This window comes from Apostichopus japonicus, chromosome 17 (assembly GCF_037975245.1).
Source record: "Apostichopus japonicus isolate 1M-3 chromosome 17, ASM3797524v1, whole genome shotgun sequence".
Lineage (NCBI taxonomy): Eukaryota > Metazoa > Echinodermata > Holothuroidea > Aspidochirotida > Stichopodidae > Apostichopus > Apostichopus japonicus.
In genome coordinates this window covers 27,162,255-27,183,107 of record NC_092577.1, presented here as the reverse complement: position 1 = coordinate 27,183,107, position 20,853 = coordinate 27,162,255, and the positions used below count along the sequence as shown (strand labels likewise).

General features: G+C 37.6%; 2 protein-coding genes across 9 annotated transcripts in view; one reads left to right on the top strand and one right to left on the bottom strand.

Annotated features, from left to right (window-relative positions):
* Positions 1-2,909: 2,909 nt before the first annotated feature.
* On the bottom strand, positions 2,910-12,099 carry LOC139984170 (uncharacterized). Of its 4 annotated transcripts, none has more exons than XM_071997938.1 (5): positions 11,779-12,099; positions 10,594-10,834; positions 9,941-9,988; positions 7,231-7,435; positions 2,910-5,301 (listed from the first exon to the last, which is right to left on the bottom strand). In XM_071997938.1, the coding sequence occupies exons 2-5, from the start codon at positions 10,822-10,824 to the stop codon at positions 4,910-4,912; spliced, it is 876 nt and encodes a 291-aa protein (XP_071854039.1). In that variant the 5' UTR covers positions 10,825-10,834; positions 11,779-12,099; the 3' UTR covers positions 2,910-4,909. The 4 variants fall into 4 exon arrangements, with proteins under 4 accessions (XP_071854039.1, XP_071854036.1, XP_071854037.1 ...); XM_071997935.1 differs by having other exon boundaries at positions 11,752-12,097; XM_071997936.1 differs by lacking the exon at positions 11,779-12,099 and adding an exon at positions 11,034-11,660.
* Positions 12,100-18,374: 6,275 nt separating this feature from the next.
* Positions 18,375-20,853, top strand: part of LOC139984160 (uncharacterized) — a 48,304-nt gene continuing 45,825 nt past the window's right edge. For all 5 annotated transcript variants that reach the window (XR_011798957.1, XR_011798959.1, XR_011798958.1 and 2 more), the window contains exon 1: positions 18,375-18,524. The gene's annotated coding sequence lies outside the window, so the exon portion shown is untranslated. The remainder of the gene's footprint in view (positions 18,525-20,853) is intronic.

Here is a 20,853-nt window from a genome sequence, read left to right as displayed (position 1 = left end):
TGTTTCCTTGTTTCCACATTAGATATTGCAGTGCTAGTAGGCCTATGCATTGTTTCCTTGAGGGGGGGGGGGTGGCGTTGATGGAGTGATGTGTATACGCAAATAAGATAATACAATAACAGTTATTAAGGGTACTAAATATCAGGCTGCATCAGTCCAATCGAATTTCTGCAAAGTGCCCTTCGACGTCGGTGCCCCCCCCCCCCCCAGATTAAAAGTGCTTCCGCCGCCCTTGCTGTTATCGTTGTATTAAAGCTACCGTAGTAACTGTAGCCTTGGCTATGCGGCAATATTTCGAAGATATTTCACTGAGCTTCAGCTTTTGTAGTCTTTAATTGCCTTAGAAATGTTTACCTCAACCTGATCAAATCAACTTTTACTGTTGTAGCGTATATCAGTCGTTAATTCACTGAGCATTTTTCTTAGGTGGCTATATGACTCCATGTGAGTATGAATACCTCCCCATCAGTCAGGTGCAAATTGAATTAGATTATAGGCATCCGTAGATAGTATCGGCTAACCGGTCATGAAAATGGCTTTGAAATTGTGTCGCTATTTGATCTGCATTCCGTACATAGGCCTACATGTGAACAAAGTTTCATCTACTGCTTGTACGTACAACGGTGAGGTCAAATTACACAAAAGCATGAAGGAAAAAGGTTCGCGTCAGAATACCAATACACTTAAAGTGGCCAAACATCTCCAAAATTATTTCTTAAGGCATTTCCTCAGCGGCGGAGCGTCCATACAGTCAGAGGGGCGGATGCCCCCCCCCCCCTGACGTTCTCAAATGTGATTTGAATTGACATTTGTCACAATTTGTTGGTGTAATTTTCTGACAAAATGGGGATGACACCTATTTATTCTTCGTTTATCTGCAAATTAGCAAGGCCGGAAAGGGTCATTTCCGGCGATCTAGGGATTATCTTTACTCAAAAAATGTTTGTACGCTCCGCGCCAACCTGTGGTGGCGCTCCGCTTAGATAGTGTCGAAAGCGCCCCTACAGACCATTCTCCCCCCCCCCCCCTGACCAATACCCCTAGCTCCGCCACTGCATTTCCTGCATGTCATCAGTTATAATTCGCAATATATACAGCACTTTAATGAGTTTTGAGACAAGTTTGCTGTTCTTGCTGCTTGGATCTTTTGCAAAGATTTTCAATCACAACACCGGTGAGAGTGGAAGATAGATGCTTTTTCAACCTTAGATTTTCAGTGCGTAAAAGATCGCTTTGATTTAGGCAGTGTAGTGGGTAATAGCGATATTTTTCGCACACCAATCTGCAAGATAAATAATTGGGAAAATGTACGAATCACGCTAATCTAGTAGCTGTTCAAAGTAGCAGTTAGGTACTGTATAAGCTTCGGACTCACGCACACCTAGCAACTGTATAGTACATTTTTTTGTACAAAGAATACACCTTTTTCACACAGAGTATCGTAGCGAAAGTTTGCAGCCAAGCGACAGGCTGAGGCCTACGGAACGTTGTTCGCGAGTTTTTATTCGTTTCTACGGATGCCCATAAGCCAATTTCCAATTGCCAACAGCCTCCTATTCTTATGTAGCGTATACAAATGTTATCGAATAGGCTGGTCGGTGGGAGATACGGTAGATTTTAAAACAGATTTCCACAATTTGGCTTCTGGTGACTCCAACTGACATTTGACCTCCCATAAAAAAAACAATAGGCTTTTTGTACTGGACGTGTCACAACTATACATACTAAATATGAGATTGGTCCAATCTTCCCTTCTTGAGACGTCCATTTCACACGAAGACGTAACGTTATGTGTTGGATTTCTAGGCATGGGTGCAACTAGGAGCCTACGCAAAAGGGGTCGGGGTGTCACCCCAGTGAAAATCGATGAAGAAACAGTCACAAAATTAGAGAGGTTATTTCCGCCCTGGACTAGCAGCAAAAATCAGTGTGAAGTTGTACATATAAATCAATATGCTGCTTTGTTGCACTGACTTTGGTCTCCAAAAAAAAAACCTTTTAGTCGCTTCAACTCCCTTGAAAAACTTGTGAATGTACGCTGCTTTTAAAGTGTTCAGACTGAATACACCGGAGAAATGCAATTGTTCGCAAGTTCCATCAGTGACTGATAGAAAGGGACAAGTCTAGCTTGTGACGGGTATAGCGTGAACTTTGGACCTATTTGAGCCCTCGTGATGTGAGAGGACAGGGGACAACGTTTGTTCCCATTTTACGAGTCAGCTAATGTAATGATTAACGCGTGTGTTGATATAACTTTTTATGACACCTTTATAGGCTAAACCCTCTGTTCAGTGGCGCACAACAGTTATAAACGGGGATCCTTCTTAGCAGACATAGGTTGTTACAATGTTAGTTTGAAAAACAAAAGGACATAATGATTAATGATTTTTTTTATTAATATGAACAATGAAAAAAGATTGCAACAAATTTGAAAAGTCAAAGGGCTACAGTTACCGGCGCGAAGTTGTGTTCTTGAATACTTACGATACAGAGCTGCCTTTGTGTAGTATCGTTACACCAGAATGCAAAACTTTACTGAGATTTCATGGATGACTTTATCTTAACATGGTATGAGTCAATGTAAACCTTGTATGATCTTATGAAAAGTTTGTTTACATGCAGACATATGCTTGTTTATTATAGGCTATAGTCATTTAATGCACTTATATCTAAACTTTAGATGAAGATGTCCAATGTTTATTGTTAGTATAGTCTGCCTGGTTCGCTACTATAGTACTAAACTCTATACTGTATATAGGGGTTGCCTGCATATAACCAAGCCGTCGGGATATCGATGTTTAATACACTTTTTTATAGTTGAGAAATTACTATATGAACATAACTTATTTATGAATGCCTTTAAAACACATTACGTATACTTCGTAAGCTGAAACTGTTCCTGTAATAAATTGCTATTTAAGATTTTAAATGACGTTTTCGCTATATGTATATAAAATTTAGTCCCGTGAAGTTTGTAAACAATCTCCATGTTTACAATGTTTTCACACTTTGACCCCTGGTGACCCCAAATGACCTTTGACCTCCTCTAAAAACAATGGACTTCTTCTTCTCAATGTGGTTTCCCTACACACGAGATATGAGATGGTTCCAAGCTGCCCTTCTTGAGATATCGTTTTTACAAGCAAGGCGTAACACACGAACACACACGCACATACTCACACTCATCCGCCCTCATGACTACAAAGGTTACGATTATCATCGAAACCAGAAAACATAGGACACCCAAGTCAATATTCACGCACATCTTCCCGCCAAAAAGCAGTTGCCTGTGCCAAGTGAAGATATTATTAAATGATTGTTTACAAAAAAAGTACTTGATGGCATTCATGAAATAATTGGAAGAAATATAATTTGTTCCATCACGGCAACTATTGTAAGTGGTGATACATCAATGCTGAGTCTTCAGCTAGGTATTTGCATTAACATAGATAGTGTTGGCCCAATCAAATTACTCTTTTTTTCCGTGGACCTCATAATCCGTCTAATTTCAGACATATTCATAAATGAAACTCTCACAGAAACCGTATATTTTAAAGAATATGCATGTGAACAGTTCGTTACCCTTAATTACCTATACACTGCATGCTGTACAATGGTATGCTGTGGTATGTTATATGGTATGGCAAACTTTATTGTATCCAACAAGGGAAATTACATCCTTGCACAAAAACCGGTAAAGCAATAAGACCAATAAAGCATAAAAACTTAAAAGACGATCTAACAAAACAAAAAAAAGCATGGACACAGGCAACATATATGGGTACAGACCAGACACTGCCAAGTTACAAAAAAAAAACCGCACAGGGTAATGTTAATGTCAAAAAGAATGACTAACAATTAAACGACGAGTTGAAAATACCAACGGCTTCCCTGGAAAAGACGAATGGTTGCGATTCGTGGAATTCCCTCGGTGGTCGCAGTCTACCAATGCGTGGTATGATAGAATTACTCATCTTGTAACATTATAGGGGTGGCTAACATCATTTAACATTGAACTAAATTTCCCCAAAACCCGACTTTCAAAGACTTGGTCCACCGTATAGTCAAACATTTATCAACAACCCGACCGGCCCGCTTGATAATATCACCTACAACTCTTTTATATGTCTTATTTGTATAACCTGTACCCATAACGATGTCATACCAGACACTACCAATAATGGAACTATAACTATAAAGTATATAAATAATATACCATGATTATACATTACGATAGATAGATCCACCTTACTATTATAACAATAACATTTCATAATCCTACATTTTCTTTAGAAATTTTAAGTTGATATTTTGAGAATAATAACTTTGAATTTTTAGATAAAAAATATCGCTTCTTCGAGAAAATAAGTCAAAATTTGGGTAGAAAAAAATGTTACAACGTCATCTTTAAAGGACGAATATTATGTACTTCTTGTATGCCTATACATATTTAGTTAAGTAATGCACGTATAACTTGGTTCATATGAACAGGTATGCATGGTATTTATACCGTCACACAATTCGATACAATAGCAGCACATTTCCATTTTTTAATATAATTGTAACTAGATCCTTTGTTTCGCTTGTCTAGTCTAATTACGTTATAATTGTATCACGTTGATATACCCACTTGCCACAACTCAAGTTCGTTAAGGTTGGTTAAGGGGAAAAAAACTTGAAAAGTTGATAAAATGGAAAGCTCCTTTCACAAACTGAAATACCTATTCCCTGCGACATGATGCAAACTGTTTCAAACTGTTGTTGTCATCGTAACGCTTCTCCAATGTCGAGACTTGAATCGAACCTGACCAATGTATCTAATACATAGTAGTATTTCGAAAATTGGCACATTCTCACTTCCTTCAGAGAGAAGTTCAGCCGGAATACAAATTACACCTCCCTTGAGACGTTAGTATCTTTTCATCAAGTATGGAGATTCTGATTTCATATGTTCTTGTGTTTTGAAAGGACGTGTTTTTATTTGCTGGTGCACTTTTACTGGATTGTTTTGGTAAATGACGTTTTTCGTATCTGGTACTAGGTACAGGTCTGAGTCTCTGATTGATGGTGGTGGGGGAACATAGTCATAGTCCTCTTGATTATCATAATCTTCGGTATCTGTTCTTTTCTGATCACTACGTGCTTCCTCGTAGTCTTCATTAAAGTCAATCTGTACATGAGTATCATTGTAGTTCTTCCCGTAGCCTCTTGATGCAGCTGGATCCGACGGTATAGGTCTATTTGGGTTTACATGAATATTTTCAAATATGTTGTCATCTTTATCGATATGTCGTCTTGTACCTGCAAAGGAAAACAAGTGCTCGAGAAGTTAATGTGCGTGTAAAGAGAAGATAATGTTATCACATATAAAGTCACCGCTTTCGCCATGGCCATCATCATCTCATTCGAAACTGGATCTTTGTAGTATTGAATGAATAAGTCTTACATTATGATGTATATCAGCTGTCGTATCAAGCATTCAAACCATTATTTCTTTTATCAAATTGGCATTGCTAACAGGGATCGTCGAAACGAAGTTTCAAGTTGAACCCTTATCTTCCTTCATCGGAGTTTTGAAGCTATACCATTTTGTGCTTGTAGTTCCTCCCAGGGCGAGACCCGGTGTAGCTCTATTCATAACGTCACATAACATGGCAGAAGCAATAAACACATAATGAAGGGCTAGGAACCATATCTCATCCCATTATGCAGAAATTATCATCAATCGTTGTGAAATCATACGTGAACATACAATCAGATTAAAGGCCCTTTGACAATAGACGCGATGCGATAATAATAAAAAAAAAAAGTCGTCCGGCGATATTTTTGCTTTCACACTACAAGCGACGGGATCGCTCGGCGATTATTTTCATGGCGGGATATTTATAGTGTCCTGGGTCACATGATGATACATATATAAAATTGCTATGAAATATATTTAGTTTATTTAGCTTTGGGTATAGAGCAGTAAAACGAAAGAGAAAAAGATCATTGTGGGTATACCCCCTCATCTAGGAAAGATCTCAGCGATTACATTCACCGACTATAGTAAAAGAACTCCGTTTGGATGGAGGGCGGTTCAAAGAAAACTTTGGACTGGGCACCACAATGTTTGAGTTAGTTATATCACTGATAGTCCCACACATTATTAAACAGGATATTATATTCAGGAAGACAATTACACCAGCGGAAAGACTGGCGATATGTTTCAGGTAAGTTTCTTTTCGAACCTCATGAATTATAAACGTGACACGAAATATGACAACATTCATTTCACAAAATCCAATAATTTTGGTTAAAGTTAATAAGTTTGGTGAAAACACGGTGTTGTGGCCGATTGGATAAAGGCGGTGGCATTTGAAACAATGAGACTTAATTTATTAATATCGTTGTTATTACTACTATTATTATTATTTTATATAGCTCGAAGTTTATAAACATTTTCGGTATATGAAAAGTAATATTCTATAATAAGTTCGTTTCAAAACGGTAAAATTGTTTAACAATCGTTGTATCAAAAAACGAGGGAAAATTAATGAAAACGTAGGCTATATATGCCTATACCATTTTCTTTTCGTTATTTTTTGTTTTGGTGTTGTAACTTCAAGTGGAAATATTAAATTTACATGTATGTTATATCATGCACTATCGAAATATTCGGTTACATTAGAAACGGAGGTCAACGGTCACACGTATAACGTTAATACTTATAAGTCGCCCGATCGATATTCTTATAATTTGTTAAGAAGGTGCCATGTTATAGGAAACGAGGCTATAGAAATGCTATTTTTGTTTACTATATTAGTATTCGGATACATACAACTCTATTGGTTGCCCCTTTGTCGAGTTAGTGTTCTACGTTATTGATACAGAGACATGAGATCTGATTTGTAATAAGTCAGTTGGTCTCGGGATTCATTCGTGTGAGTTTCACCTAACTTGTTGGAAACTTTTATATCGTCACGTATATAACTTGACTTAAATTGTTTAGAAAATTCTTGTTGTAAGTAGACATTGGGCATATTTGTTTACTCTACACCGAGGCGTCTAATATATACACCATATACAGTGGTTTGACTATTAGAAGAACAACGGGGCTGGGAAAATGACAAAGGAGGGCCACCTGCAAGGGCATAATTTTCTTTTGTTAATGGGGGGGGGGGGGATTTTTGCTTAATTGGTATTCAATTGAAAATGTGAACAGATTGGGGTTCCAGACAATGAACTTACCCTGAGTACTTTGCTGCTGGTGACGGTCCGGTTCAAAAGAGGGGTTAATTCGAGGTTTCGTGGCATTGTAGGGATGTACTCTGAGTTCCTCTTTGAATACGTCAGGGGTAAGATACTCTTCTCCGTAATCAGATTCATTGTCGTCTACGTAAACCCTATTACCCTTTGCGTCATGTCTGTATGTATTGCCTCTTTCGTCAGTATACTTTAACAGAACAATAAATTATAATATTATATTATATTATATTATTATGATGATGATGATGATAATGATGATGATGATGATGATAATGATGATGATGATGATGATAATGATGATGATGATGATGATGACGATGATGATGATGATGATGACGACGACGACGACGGCGACGGCGACGACGGCGACGACGATGACGACGACGACGATGATGACGATGACGACGACGGCGACGACGACGATGATGATGATGATAATGATGATGATGATGATGATAATGATGATGATGACGATGATGATGATGATGATGGCGACGGCGACGACGGCGACGGCGACGACGATGACGATGATGATGATGATGATGATGATGATTATTATTATTACTCTTATTATTATTATTATTATTATCATTATTAATATTATTATAGAGAATGCAACTTTATTGCCCATCATTGATCAGTCTCACCAATCATTGCTATGGGTAAATTTCACCTCATATATAGTTCTCTCGAAGTTTGACGTTTTAATTTCGTACCAAAATATCGTTGTAATTATGAAATGGCGACGATTTCTGTTGCAATTTTATCATAAATCTAAAAATTTGACGATATATCTCAATATTTTGAGATCGAAAGCCGAAATAAGTTGACTGTTTGTTAATGGTTTCTGTGTACGATAACATGATAAATAAATTTGAACTATATACTATTTGAACAAAACTGTTTTTGAGATGACGCAGGTTTATCATAACAATGTGTTGTATATGAGTGTAGTAATATGTGTATAGTGTTGCAAGAATAATACAATAGCCTATGTGTTTGTACATGATACAAGTACGATATAAAAGATGTTTATATAGGCTCTATAGGTAGTCATAGGTTCCTTATGTTTGCACAATTAAGTTCCTGATTTTCTACACGTTTATTGTGTTGTACAATTTATGTATGTATATTTGCGTGGAAATGAGAAGAGTTCTGTGCATATGATAGTTCATTGAATTTGAAGTTAATGTATATAATAAACGTTCTAGATGACACAATGGGAATATCCAACCTGGAAAAATATAACAGTATGATCCATTTCTATAACTTTAAATCAATCGGATGTCAGCCACTGACTCAAAGGAGAGAGTCAAAGGAAGCAGAGATAGCACAAGCAGCAAAATTACTAATCTCCAATGTCACTATGTCAATCTTTCACGTTAATATAGTTTGTGAGTTGTGTTTGATCAATGCTTTCTTGGAATCTCAGTCACCATGATTATAGAAGTATAGACGTACACACAACCACTGTGCGGGACTACTACTAGAACTATGAGAATGTATATACACTACATTGTATCAATTAAAGATAGTGATATTATTGATCATTGGTTACTGGTAAAGATACGTGACACACCTACAAACTATACGAATTTTAAGAAATTGTTCCAACGAGCTGCACTTTGTCTAGATAAGTATAGGCCCACATCATAATACAATGCAACGCAGTTATTCTATGACCATTCATTCATAAGACTTTATTTCAATCTCTTGTATTAAAGTATGCAATTTTGACAATAGACGTGGGTAAATGTACAAGAGAACAAGAGATTGAGGAGTGCCAACAAGAAGCTCTGTAGAGCTTGTTTACGTTGACACCCCTTTACAAATAAAATATACCATGATCCTAAAAGGTCTTTATTTTGCTTCTTGTGTAATCACTTAAAATATTGAGTTAAACTTACGCTTTGGTAAAACAAATAATACGATATTCGCTAGTTAAATTTAAACACTATTTGTGTTAAAGCTTTGTTTTGTGTCTACAGAAATCCGTAAATATTATTCTTACATGCCTACAGATATAGTGATGACATCAATTCGTCATTTAAACGACCAGTGAGGTATTCAATTTCCTTCTAAGTTAATCCGTATTGTTATATCATGAAAGAGGCACCGTTTTCTATAGAATTATATTTTTTCATTTAACATGCATGTTAATGGCATAGCTATATTGTACACTATCTTAAAACCACTGCTAAATCTCGCAAAATGGATTGCTTGAAAGTAATAAAAGGAAACCTATGTAATTGAACAGGCCCGCTCTTCCCTGTAATGTTTTCTTTCGGCATAGGCCCGAATAATTTATCATCTGTAGTGAAGACATCAAAGCCAATGTATAAGGGGACTTTGGAGGGAATGTACCCCCCCCCCCCTCGCCCTCAAAAAACCAACATCAATATATTCATTCCAGTACCATAACTCCACTATATCAATTAGGAATTGAAGACCAAAACAGATGTAATTCATATTAATTTATGATCGTATTTAATATGACACATTAATGTACGTCATGCCACAGTACCAATGCATGGCTTTTCCTTAATACAAGAATACTTATTGGATTAATCATTACATATCTGGAGCACATATCGACTTGTTGAACTAAACCGATGGTATATTTGACCAAAAGTCTATAACCATGAATCAGATAAAAAAGGTATTTGATTAGAAATAACCAAGTATAACTTACTATTTTGCTAAGGTCAGGAGGCTTAGGCGTTGGCATCTGTCTCTGTTTCTGTATATGAAAGTAAAGTAGAGAATAATGTGATAGTGGATGAGACAAATTCACTGGCACCTAACTTATAGTTGCCAGTTATAAAGCTATATATTATTCCGGAATGGAATTAGTGAATGTTTCTGTGGCATATATGCTCGTAATCGGCAAATAGTAGGACTACTCCGTCTTCCGCTAATTTCCATCTGAATAGTACACTTATTTCTGCATGTTACAATGAGAGTAGTCACGAAGGGAAGAGTTAATTCAAATGGCAATGTATTGGAATTGCAGAGAGCATTTGGCTCCTGCCATATTAATAAATCAGCACAGATGGTATATACATTATGTATTATGTACACAGCCTGCAGGCAATATATATCCTAAATTAGAAAATGTCTCAAACGGATACAATCAAGGACGATTTGCATCCTTGTTTACAACGTAAATGGCATTGGGAAGTATGGATCACAACTAATATTTTGACTCAGGATAACAACCCCGTATCTGTATGCACTGAAAAAGGATTCATTGTAATATCAGCCCACGTAAATACTTGCAAAGCTTCATGGGTATACGACTAGTCGATATAAGAAAGGCTTATAGGTGACAAATGGCATACTCACTAGTTTTCGTCTTCTTATGCAGCATACAACCAACACGACTATTATCACAATGACAATAACCCCAGCGGCAACAGAAATGCCAATTATCACTTCTGAACTCAAAGTAGGTGGAGGTGTAGTTGTTGGTGCAGTTGTAGTTTCGTCAGTTGTCCGTGGCCATGTAGGTTCAGATGTGTAACTGCTGTTTGTCGTCATAGACGTACTGGTCGCTGAACTTATTGTCGACGACATTCTTTTACAGCTGTTCCGATAAAAGAAAGCAACAATATGTATATTACAAATGAAACCAAACATTAAAGTTAGCAATATTGAAATGTACAATTTGCCTATACAGGTACACGGACTACAGTGTATGTATTTTGCACTCACGAACGTTCAACGATAACCTTTGAAATTTGTTTAATCAATCTTTTGATATGAAATCAAAGTACAAATGTTACCGTTTTGTATAGGAATCCACGCAGTACAACCTTCAAACTTCCTGTGCTACGGGAAAACTAGTGGGAAGTTCCCTGATTTCGTAAAGTGTCACTTACAATGGCACTAGTCAATGTCGCAATCAAGAGTCGATGAGTTCAGGCTAAGAAGCCTCCGATAAGACATATTACAAGATCTGGATCCCTGGCAGTAAATGCAGGTTTTCATAGCAAGCGTCTTAACAAACCGTGAATGTTCAACATGCACCCCACGAAGGAACTCCTCAACTACGGTATACCCAACGCTCATCATAAATATTAACGTTCAAAGTCTTAAATATTTTTATGATCCTCTTGACATGTTTAAATGGCTAAGCAGTTAAATCTCGTGTCTTTCCCACCACCTGACACTATAGTTTGGCCACTGGCACTGTTCAACGAATGTTATTTTGAGGTCTTTAGTTAGCCATGCTATACCACTGAACCCTCCAAATAGCTTGCCACGATTGTATCACTATACTAGTGGACGCCGTAGACATGATTACGCATATATGAGTATTAGTTGCCATAATCAGGAAGACCTTTGTGGATACAGAAAGTGAAATAATGGATATAAACCTGAGTGTGTATACCGTAAAGGTAACGACACAGCCTGATACGATTTCAGTGTACGATAAATAACTAAACTAAACACTATTCAATGCTTTAGTAATTAAGATTACTCGCACTTCAAAACACTCACCGTTTTGAACTTTAAAAATGTGAATACCTCAAATGGAAACCCTTTCCACTACAGTTGTCGTTTAATGAATGCGCACGTACAGAAGGAAGTATGTTAAGTCTGATATTGTACACGTATTGTTTGCCTATTTCAGTACCACTGTAGAACACGGAAGTATTAGGAGAGATATGAATAACAAACAAAACAATGGCGGACGTGGTTTTGATGACCTTCACCAATGACTCAGTTCTTGCGAAAATGATTTGATATACAACTCTGAATGTAAAAATGTAAAAACCAGGAGATCCCGGAAGTCATATAAGCTACATATGACTTTAATATTCCGTCGGTACCGTTTCATCCGTGTAGTAGCGACATGCATATAGGCCTACTATATGTTCATACACAATGGTGCTACCGCAGTACACCCCATGTGGGTCAAAAATAAATTGCCTTCCACAGAAATGCTAAGTTTTTTTTTTTTTAAACATTTGGGATGCAACCTTGTCTTAACGACGTAGCCAGAGGTGACGGTGGTTGGGGGATGCAAGTGTCTGGGGAAAAAAAACTTTGGGAAAAGATACTAGAAGGTTTCTTGCTTTTATAGCACGGAGTGATCCGCTTCTCCGAAAGTTTCCTCATTAACCATACTAAGCATATAACGAGATAAAAAACGAGGTAAACTTTCATTCGGTAATTGATACTTCTAGTCAAAGTAGCAACGTGTCCATATAGGTCACCGAGATATGAGACCATACTATATAATTATGTAGGCCTACCCATACGCATCATTACACCCACAAAAAAACGTTTTTAAAACGTTATTAAAAACGTTTCGTCTTTTGTTTTGATAACGTTATTTGTAGTGTAATAAATATGTCACAAAAACGTTTTCAAGCTATTATTTCAAAACATTTTTTCGTTAAAACATTAATATAACATTAATATCTCATAAAAACGTTATGCCGACGTTTTTATAACACCGCATTTAACGTTATATAAAAACATATTTTAGAGGCTCTTTTAAATATGTCATGATAACGTTTTGTGTTTGCTGGATATATGTATTTCGTAAATGTCTCATATCTTTAATCTATACATGTCCATAGCCACTGAGTGCATGTCAATACGTGCCTCATCCCCCCCCCCCCCCTTCTCTCTTGCACATTGCGTATACGATTGTAACCACACGCACGTAAAGTGCAGTATACACAAATGCAGTTAACATGATAACATTCTTAGCACCATTTTGCATCAAAGCCCTCTTACGGAAACGGAAGTGGATATCCCTCCCTTAGGCCTCTCCTCAGTTCGGATGTCAGCAAAATGTTGTGTTTTTCTTCCTAAAATTTGAATTCGTAAGAGGGTGGAGCCTATGGTGTCAGGAAGAGTCATATCAATGCAAGTGGTAATTATACTTCAATTCCCTGACTGCGCATAATATATACCATCTTGCATCTAACCACACATACCGCAAATGTTTAGTGAGGGAAATTTCTGTAGGAAGGTGCCTCATGAGAGGGACGTGGCCTTACAAGTCGAATGTGACCAAACGTGACAAGGAAATATGTTCAATAGACCCTTCACACGCTGTATGTTAAAAACAAAATGGTGACTGGGTTCAAGACGCAAAGGTAAAGCATCAGTGTTGTTTTCTACATTGCGGAGTTCGTGAATGAAGGGTGTGAATATTGAACATGCTATATTGTAGCCAATCATCTATTGTCTCTAGAGAGCGTTGGCGACGAAATATGTTTAACGCAATGGATCGCCCTCTTGTTAAGAGTTTGGATATAGACTTACATGTTAACAATTCTGTGAAAAGCTTTCCATGCCGTTAGAATGTATTCATTAATGTGCCAGTTATTGCTATATAAAGAAACATTTACGACAATTGCAAATAGGAGGCTGAAATAATAATTGAAATCCTTCTATATCCACACGAATAGCCCGAGATTACATCGTTATAATTAATAAAAATGGGTCTATGTTCATCTCATCCATATACATGTCATTTTCACGCGCATATATATATATATATATATATATATATATATATATATATATATATATATATATATATAAAGATATATATATATATAAATATATATATATATATATATATATATATATATATATATATATATATATATATATATATATATATATATGTGTGTGTGACAATTATCCTTTTCCCTAAAAATCCCTTATTTCCCATTTTTGGGAGGAGTTTCCTTTCCCCTACTTGATAAACTTTTCTTAAAACAAAGACCCTCGTTGTTTTACTCCCCTACTTAATAAACTTTTCTTAAAACAAAGACCCTCGTTGTTTCTGCTAATATTACCTTGATGCATCCTGTCACGTGACCCTGTTTGCTCCCCTTTTCACCTTCTCTGTCCTGCCATGCTCTCTCTCTTGACCGCCCTCTCTTGACCGCCCTCTCTTGACCGCCCTTTCTTGACCGCCCTCTCTTTGTCTCTTGTTTTTGGCTAAAAGTCACATAAATTCTTCTTGAATTTTGACTATTCACAAATCTTGACAATAAATCAGTTGTATACTTGTTTTGTTGTATTGTTTCTTGCATTCGCTGGCTATTATACCCAGTGAAACTTCCTGATCCAGAGGGAGATTATATTTTACGGTGGAAATTTTCAAAACAATTGTTTGAGTTGTATTCTTAATTTGCGTCCTTGTTTTCGTGTCCTCAGCGGCACTACAAATGATGCGGTAAGTTTATTGGTATAGGGAGGTCCATATGATTAGGTGGTGGGGGTCGCGTACTATTGTCAGGTGGCATAACGCCATCGTTTTTCTTGTCTGGGTATGTGTATACGTGTATGCTTATTAGAAAGTGTGTTGCGAACTCCTGATTAAAAAGGCGGATGGGTGAACTTCAAGCTTGTTCAGTGTGTGCCTTGGCATAGGTTCAAAGGTTAGAGGTTAATTAACAAAAAAGAAGCATTTTGGTCATTACACACATATCAAAATGACAATATGGCCCAAACCCTCAATCCCATGAAGGATATCAAGTCGGGAACGCATTTATATGTAGAACACAAAAGGTCACATGATTAAAGGAGTTCAAAGACCTCTTAAGTTGCTAAGTCCTCGTAAACTTTAACGCCGATAGACATCAAACTCGGTGGGCCGGAGCGCCTAGACATGATGGAAAGTAGAGCCTCCGTGATATATGACGTCATATCTGAGGGGGGGGGCAGCTTTTTGGTCCAAACATATATGATACCAAATCTGAAAACAAGTTTGCATTAATTCATGTACAAATCAAAGGTCAAATAGTCGACTGAGGTAGTAGGGGTTCTTTGGCAATGTTTTTTGCATTTGTTGGCAGGTTCGGGCGGTGTTATTTTTTTTCTGATGGCGATATTTGGCCAACTTAGAATAGTATACTGTATGCAGTGACTGCAGATATTGTCTTATAACGCCTGAATGCATTTGACATGTTTACTTTAGCTGGCTGGCAATTACACCAACAGACAATGCCAAGTTCTGACTAACAGTTTCACATTCCTCCACGTCTGTCCTTATGATACTTGTTTATGAAATAAATTATTTTCCAGTTAGTTTTGATCAAGTGTGCAAAGTTCTAACCTCTACCGTTGTACGCCCTATATACACTGTAGGGTGAGGAGATGTGTTACGTCACAAAACTACAAAAGGTTCGCAAAGTTGTATCAGGTGATATCTCATTGTGACTATGATAGGGTGTCATTGGCTCGTTTTGTAAAAATCGTTACGGCATACTCAATGTAGCTCCGACAGAACTATTTTGCTTTTTTTTTCTATCGGGTCCTAAAAACAGATCGATGCAATTTGTGTTTACTCAAATAATAACTTGTGCTGAACGTATGAACAAATGGAATCGAAAAACGGAGAGAATCTTCCAGGCGCGTAGCCAGGAATTTGCCAAGGGAAGGGCGAAACTGTAGATTCGGCATTGGAAACTATCTAAGCGTAGCGCCACCATGCGTTGGCGCGAAGCTTACAAGAAAATTTTGGCTGAATATGCCTCCCAGATCGCTGGAAATGGCACTTCCCAGGCCTTGTAAGTTGCATCTTAGCATTTTCTCTTTTGACAATACTAGCGATATCATAAAAACATTAAAAAAAAATATAAAAAATATGCTCAAGGGGGGGGGGGGGGCGGCTGCCCCCTTCGCCCCCCCCCCTTGGCTACGCGCCTGGAATCTTCATCAGAATATGAGCTCAAAACTTGGTAGCTAGATGGGTGCATCGAAACTGGGCGCAAATGGGACTCGTCTGATAAACTATATGACCCTGCAGCTATTATGTCATTTTCGGATGCTCATGTTATAACCAAAGGAAAAGTTTCCTGTTTTATTTTAAAATTTACGAAAAGTTTAGTAAGCAATCAACTCCAGCGACAGGAATATCTAAATAAAGTTTGCGACCCACTTCTGCAGCATTGGTTAGCGCACAAATTTTCCAAGTATGATCCTATTAATATCCAACCATCAAAGCTTGGTAACAAAGGGTGCGACGAAAGTAAACTTTTAAAGCCCCATTTTGGCACTCGCCGGATAAATTAATACCCATAAATAATGTAATGATCGTTTTGAGGAACGTTGTTTGAATGAATGCTTCGCGAATACCGTACTAATTAATGTTAAATGTCAAAGGTCATGATGTCAGTAAATTCAACGCTTATGTACTTCAAACTTGGTGGGTGTATGATGATGATATACCTCTAGAGCGATGTTGATGACCACTTAAATTGACCTTGTAAAAAAGGAAAAATACATGGGGGGGGGGGCGGGACGCGTTCTCAGTAACCTTTCTTTATTTGAGGACGACGGATGTTATGAAAGGTTTTAAGTAGGCAACTCTCTTACATGTGCAACCATGTACGAATCACTCCGGTTTGTGTTTTCTCTATACACAAAAGAAATGAAGAAGAGTAGTTACCATGTTCGGATTGGCTTATCTGATTATTAGCTCGGCCTTAAAGACGACGTCCGATCGACATACTAAAAGCACCGACATCGAGAGGTTATAGTGTCGTCCAAGGCGCCAAATGCCAGTAGCACTTCCCAGTTAGCAAGTGGTTGTTACAACATACTTTAAACTTAGTACCTGCATGCATTGGCATGAGCTGCTATAACTTACATCTCCAAGGTGAAATTTGAGCTCTTCCATTGTCAAATAACTGGCTAACAATTATTAGACCGGTTGCTTTGTGATCACAGCTCAGGAACATTTGCTGCTTCACGTTATGAATTGTGTTATGAGCGCGGCATGTAAAAGTTACACCGTGCCATGATTACACCATGCATTATACCATTGTCTGCATTATTTTTCATTTTAAGCTCAGCTGATAGCTTTCAGCTGAGCTATAGCGATCGTGCGATTCTGAGAAACTCTGTCACTCTTTGCCACTGTGTTTGAATGACTGCCATTTTGTCATTTTTCATTCGATTTGGCTGAAATTTCGTCAGTGGTTTGTGTGAGTTAAGTTTTCATTCATGCGAGCATATTTACTGAAGGTCAGTTGAGGTCAGGAGAGGTCATTTTCTGAAAATGCTACTCCTCATGGAGCGTTTGTCTGAATCTGCTGAAATGTTATCCCTTAAAATCCATATTTGGCAATATTTGGCTGAATAAAGACTTTATACGGTTAGATAAAGCCACATATAAATGCCAGATAGAGAGACTTGATATACATATTAAGTTTAGTATGGCCATATATAGCCAGATTAATTAGTTTGGTACAGATCTATTCTCGATATATATATATATATATATATATATATATATATATAAAGTTTCATGGCCAGATGTAGCTTGATACAAACCAATTACAGATCTACATATAAAGTTTCATGTGGCAATATATAAAGCCAGATATAGCTAAGTTTTCTTCGATATTCCAAGTTTATTGGCAATATTACAAGTTTTCATTCGATAATCCAGAATTAAGTTGTAAAACCTGGATTTTCGGTCGGAAAACCTGGATTGTCGATTGAAAAACCTGGATAATGGAGTGATTAACCTGGATTTTCAGTTGGTATTCCAGGTTTGCCGGTCGATAATCGTGGTTTTTCGACCGAAAAACCTAGAATAGGCCTATCTAATTATTTGGGCAGTTGGCTTGCCACACTCATGCGCTTATGGCAAGCCACGTGGGACAAACTCCGTATAATATTTACGCGTATTAATTTGAATATATTGATGTATTAATTCGAATATATAAGCATATATATTATTAATCAATCATAAGGCTTCACTATATCCACGTATTAATTCGAATATACACACGTATTATTTCGAATACATATGATGATAAATTGGAAGATAGACACGTATTAATTCGGATATATACACGTATTAAGTCGAATAATAACACGTATTAAATCATGCTGTTGTTTGGCCTGAGTGTACGCCAATAGAGACTAACTCATTTATTGTACTGGTGAGGCTACAATGTGATAACTCTCGAAACTCGTTTGTGAAAGTTTAAGACATGCCAGTTATTGTCTGATTTAATACGCGTACACATTGGAATTAATACGTGTATATATTCGTATTAATACGAGGATATATTATGCGGTGTTTGTCCCATATGGCTTGCCATATATGCGCTTGAGTTGTGTTTGCACTGACGTCAATAATTGCGATAACGTGACGTCAGTATTTCTAGGACAACAAGGGAAGCTCGTTGTGCAAAAGAGGAAACTATTGAGTACTGAAGACTAACAACATGGTACAAACAACAATATCATTAGGATACAAGTCCAGCGACGATTAAAATACAAAAGTAAGCAGCTAAATGATCTCACCATAGAGATCACTATTCTGTCGTTTATAAAGTCGACATATGTATTAAACCAAGCTTAACGCTTACATGGTACTAGTAATAGTATTGGTACAGCGTTCTGCCCTATCCTAAGCTTTAGTTACAATACGCCTAACATTAGGACTAGTCTATTGTTGACTAGTATAGTCAGTATTGCCAAGTTCGGCATACTGCGAAGTTCGGACACCCTAAGAAATACACGATTTCACCATGAAAACCTACAGGAAGAGCCAAATTTCACCAAAAAGTACGAAGCTACAGTTATTTTCTCTCCAAAATGACCCGTGTGCAAGAAATTACTTACATATTTGTAAATAAAATGACGAAGACCCATGAAGTCTGTTATAATTACTGAAAGAGCAACTGCGCCACCAATTTTATCACCAGCGCCACACTGTGGGTTGCGTGTCCGAACTTCGCAATACTCTAGCAAAGAAATACCAGTTCCACAATCACGAAGAATCTTCTTGGAATACAACGTGAAAACAGTTTGCAGGAAAGAAAGTTTGGCCGTGTATCGTACTATAACACAATTTTCCCACCATATCAAGTATATTTTCAGGTGATTTATACCAGAAGATTTAGTTTTGGGGTGTTTTAAGTCTTAAGTGTCCGAACTTCGAAGTCACCATGCTAGTAGTTAGGCGACAGTAGGCCTAAGGTACCCATCCATACTGGAAAGTACTATGACCATGCGCCAAAGAAATACGCCAAGGTGTATGTGGTTTTGCGTACACCCAAAATTTTTGGTCAATAATGCCCCCCCAGATCGCAGGAAAAGGCACTTCCCGGACCATATAACTTACATCTGTTATTGTATATTTGGAGGTTTCGTGTAATGAAAATTTGGGTGAAATCATCATGCGTAATGGGGATAGTAATATATTAGTACCACCCTGGAACACATCACATGACCAATATGCATGGTACGCGCGTACGCGCGTATTTACTGTGTGAAAGTTTCTCCAGATTTATTTAACTCGATTGTCTGAACCATGTTGCGTCACTTCCACTGTTTCAGCTGAATTTTCCTCCACGCTTACGCGATACGCCACGCCAACTGTCGTACTTTTCCCTGGGGCAAGGAATGTACGCCGTACGCCAAATTTATTGGCGTACATTTCCATACGCCAAAGATCTTTGTGTGAAAGGTCGTACTTTCCAGTATGGGTACCCATAATCTAAGGTCCTAAGCATTTCTATAGCCTAGGTAGAATACTCAACGAAAATATCTCGTGTTCGAATGGGCGGCCTAACTTTAGAATCCGTACCATATGAATGGGAAAGCTTACTTCGAATCGGCAGAATAAGGTTAGGGGTTAGGCAGTAGGGTTAGGGAGTAGGGTTAGGGGTTAGGAATTAGGGTAAGGAAGTATGGAATAGGGTTAGTGGATAGGGAGTAGGGTTAGGAAGTAGGGAATAGGGTTAGGGGTTAGGAAGTAGGGTCGGATGGTGCGGATTCTAAATTAGTACCGAATGGGCTAAGCCTGCTGTTAGATCATGTCCCATTCGTGTCTGTTTGTTTTAATTTGGACTAGGCATCGGTCTATACCATTCGATAATGGGTTGGTGTTAAGTTCAACAATGGTAAAACTAGAGACTGGTATATATGTAGCTGTTAGTGCTGATAGTCGACCCTTTTGTTTTGCAGTCGATTAATCGCATAGCTCTTCTCGCGATTACTCGGTTACAGTTATGACATCATCACTGTCATTTAACATTGCAGATAATTATATACAGTCCAAAAAAATATTTCTCCATGGTCTTTGTTTTTTTCTTTTGTGTCTTAACGTGTGTGGTGTCTGAATCATGTTAAAACATCTACCATAAAAATACTGTGAACAACTTTCAATCTACAACGTTTTCTTAAAATCCTGCAAATAAATCAAAATCTTTCGAATGTATCTACGAGGCTACTACAACTACTAGCACTAATGAAAGCAAATATATAAGTGAATAGATGTATCTTCTAGTAGCGGTGTGATGATTAGTGTAGATAGTTTTCTGTAGAGGGGCGTAGAGCCTAGCGCGAGAACAGGCACATATTTGCACATTGAAATTAAACTTCACCGCAATCGACACATTTGAGCAGACACCCGATAAATGTAAACCAGGCCAGAAATGAAGTTATTGTAAACATGAAGAAATGACAAATACTTTGGCAATCATAATAGATTACGAACTTACGAAATTGCGATTATGCGCAATGCTCAAACATGGAATGTTGCACTGCAGAACAAGCATATTACTTGCTTTACTTGACAGCGTTAGCAAACCACATGCATCAGGC

Bases quoted from the DNA above. Each gene is read 5' to 3' on its own strand.
- LOC139984170 (XM_071997938.1), bottom strand. From the start codon at position 10,824: ATGTCGTCGACAATAAGTTCAGCGACCAGTACGTCTATGACGACAAAC. The intron at 9,989-10,593 runs GTGAGTATGCCA...TTTCATATACAG, and splicing joins GCATAAGAAGACGAAAACTA to AAACAGAGACAGATGCCAAC. The intron at 5,302-7,230 runs GTAAGTTCATTG...TTTCCTTTGCAG, and splicing joins CCAGCAGCAAAGTACTCAGG to GTACAAGACGACATATCGAT.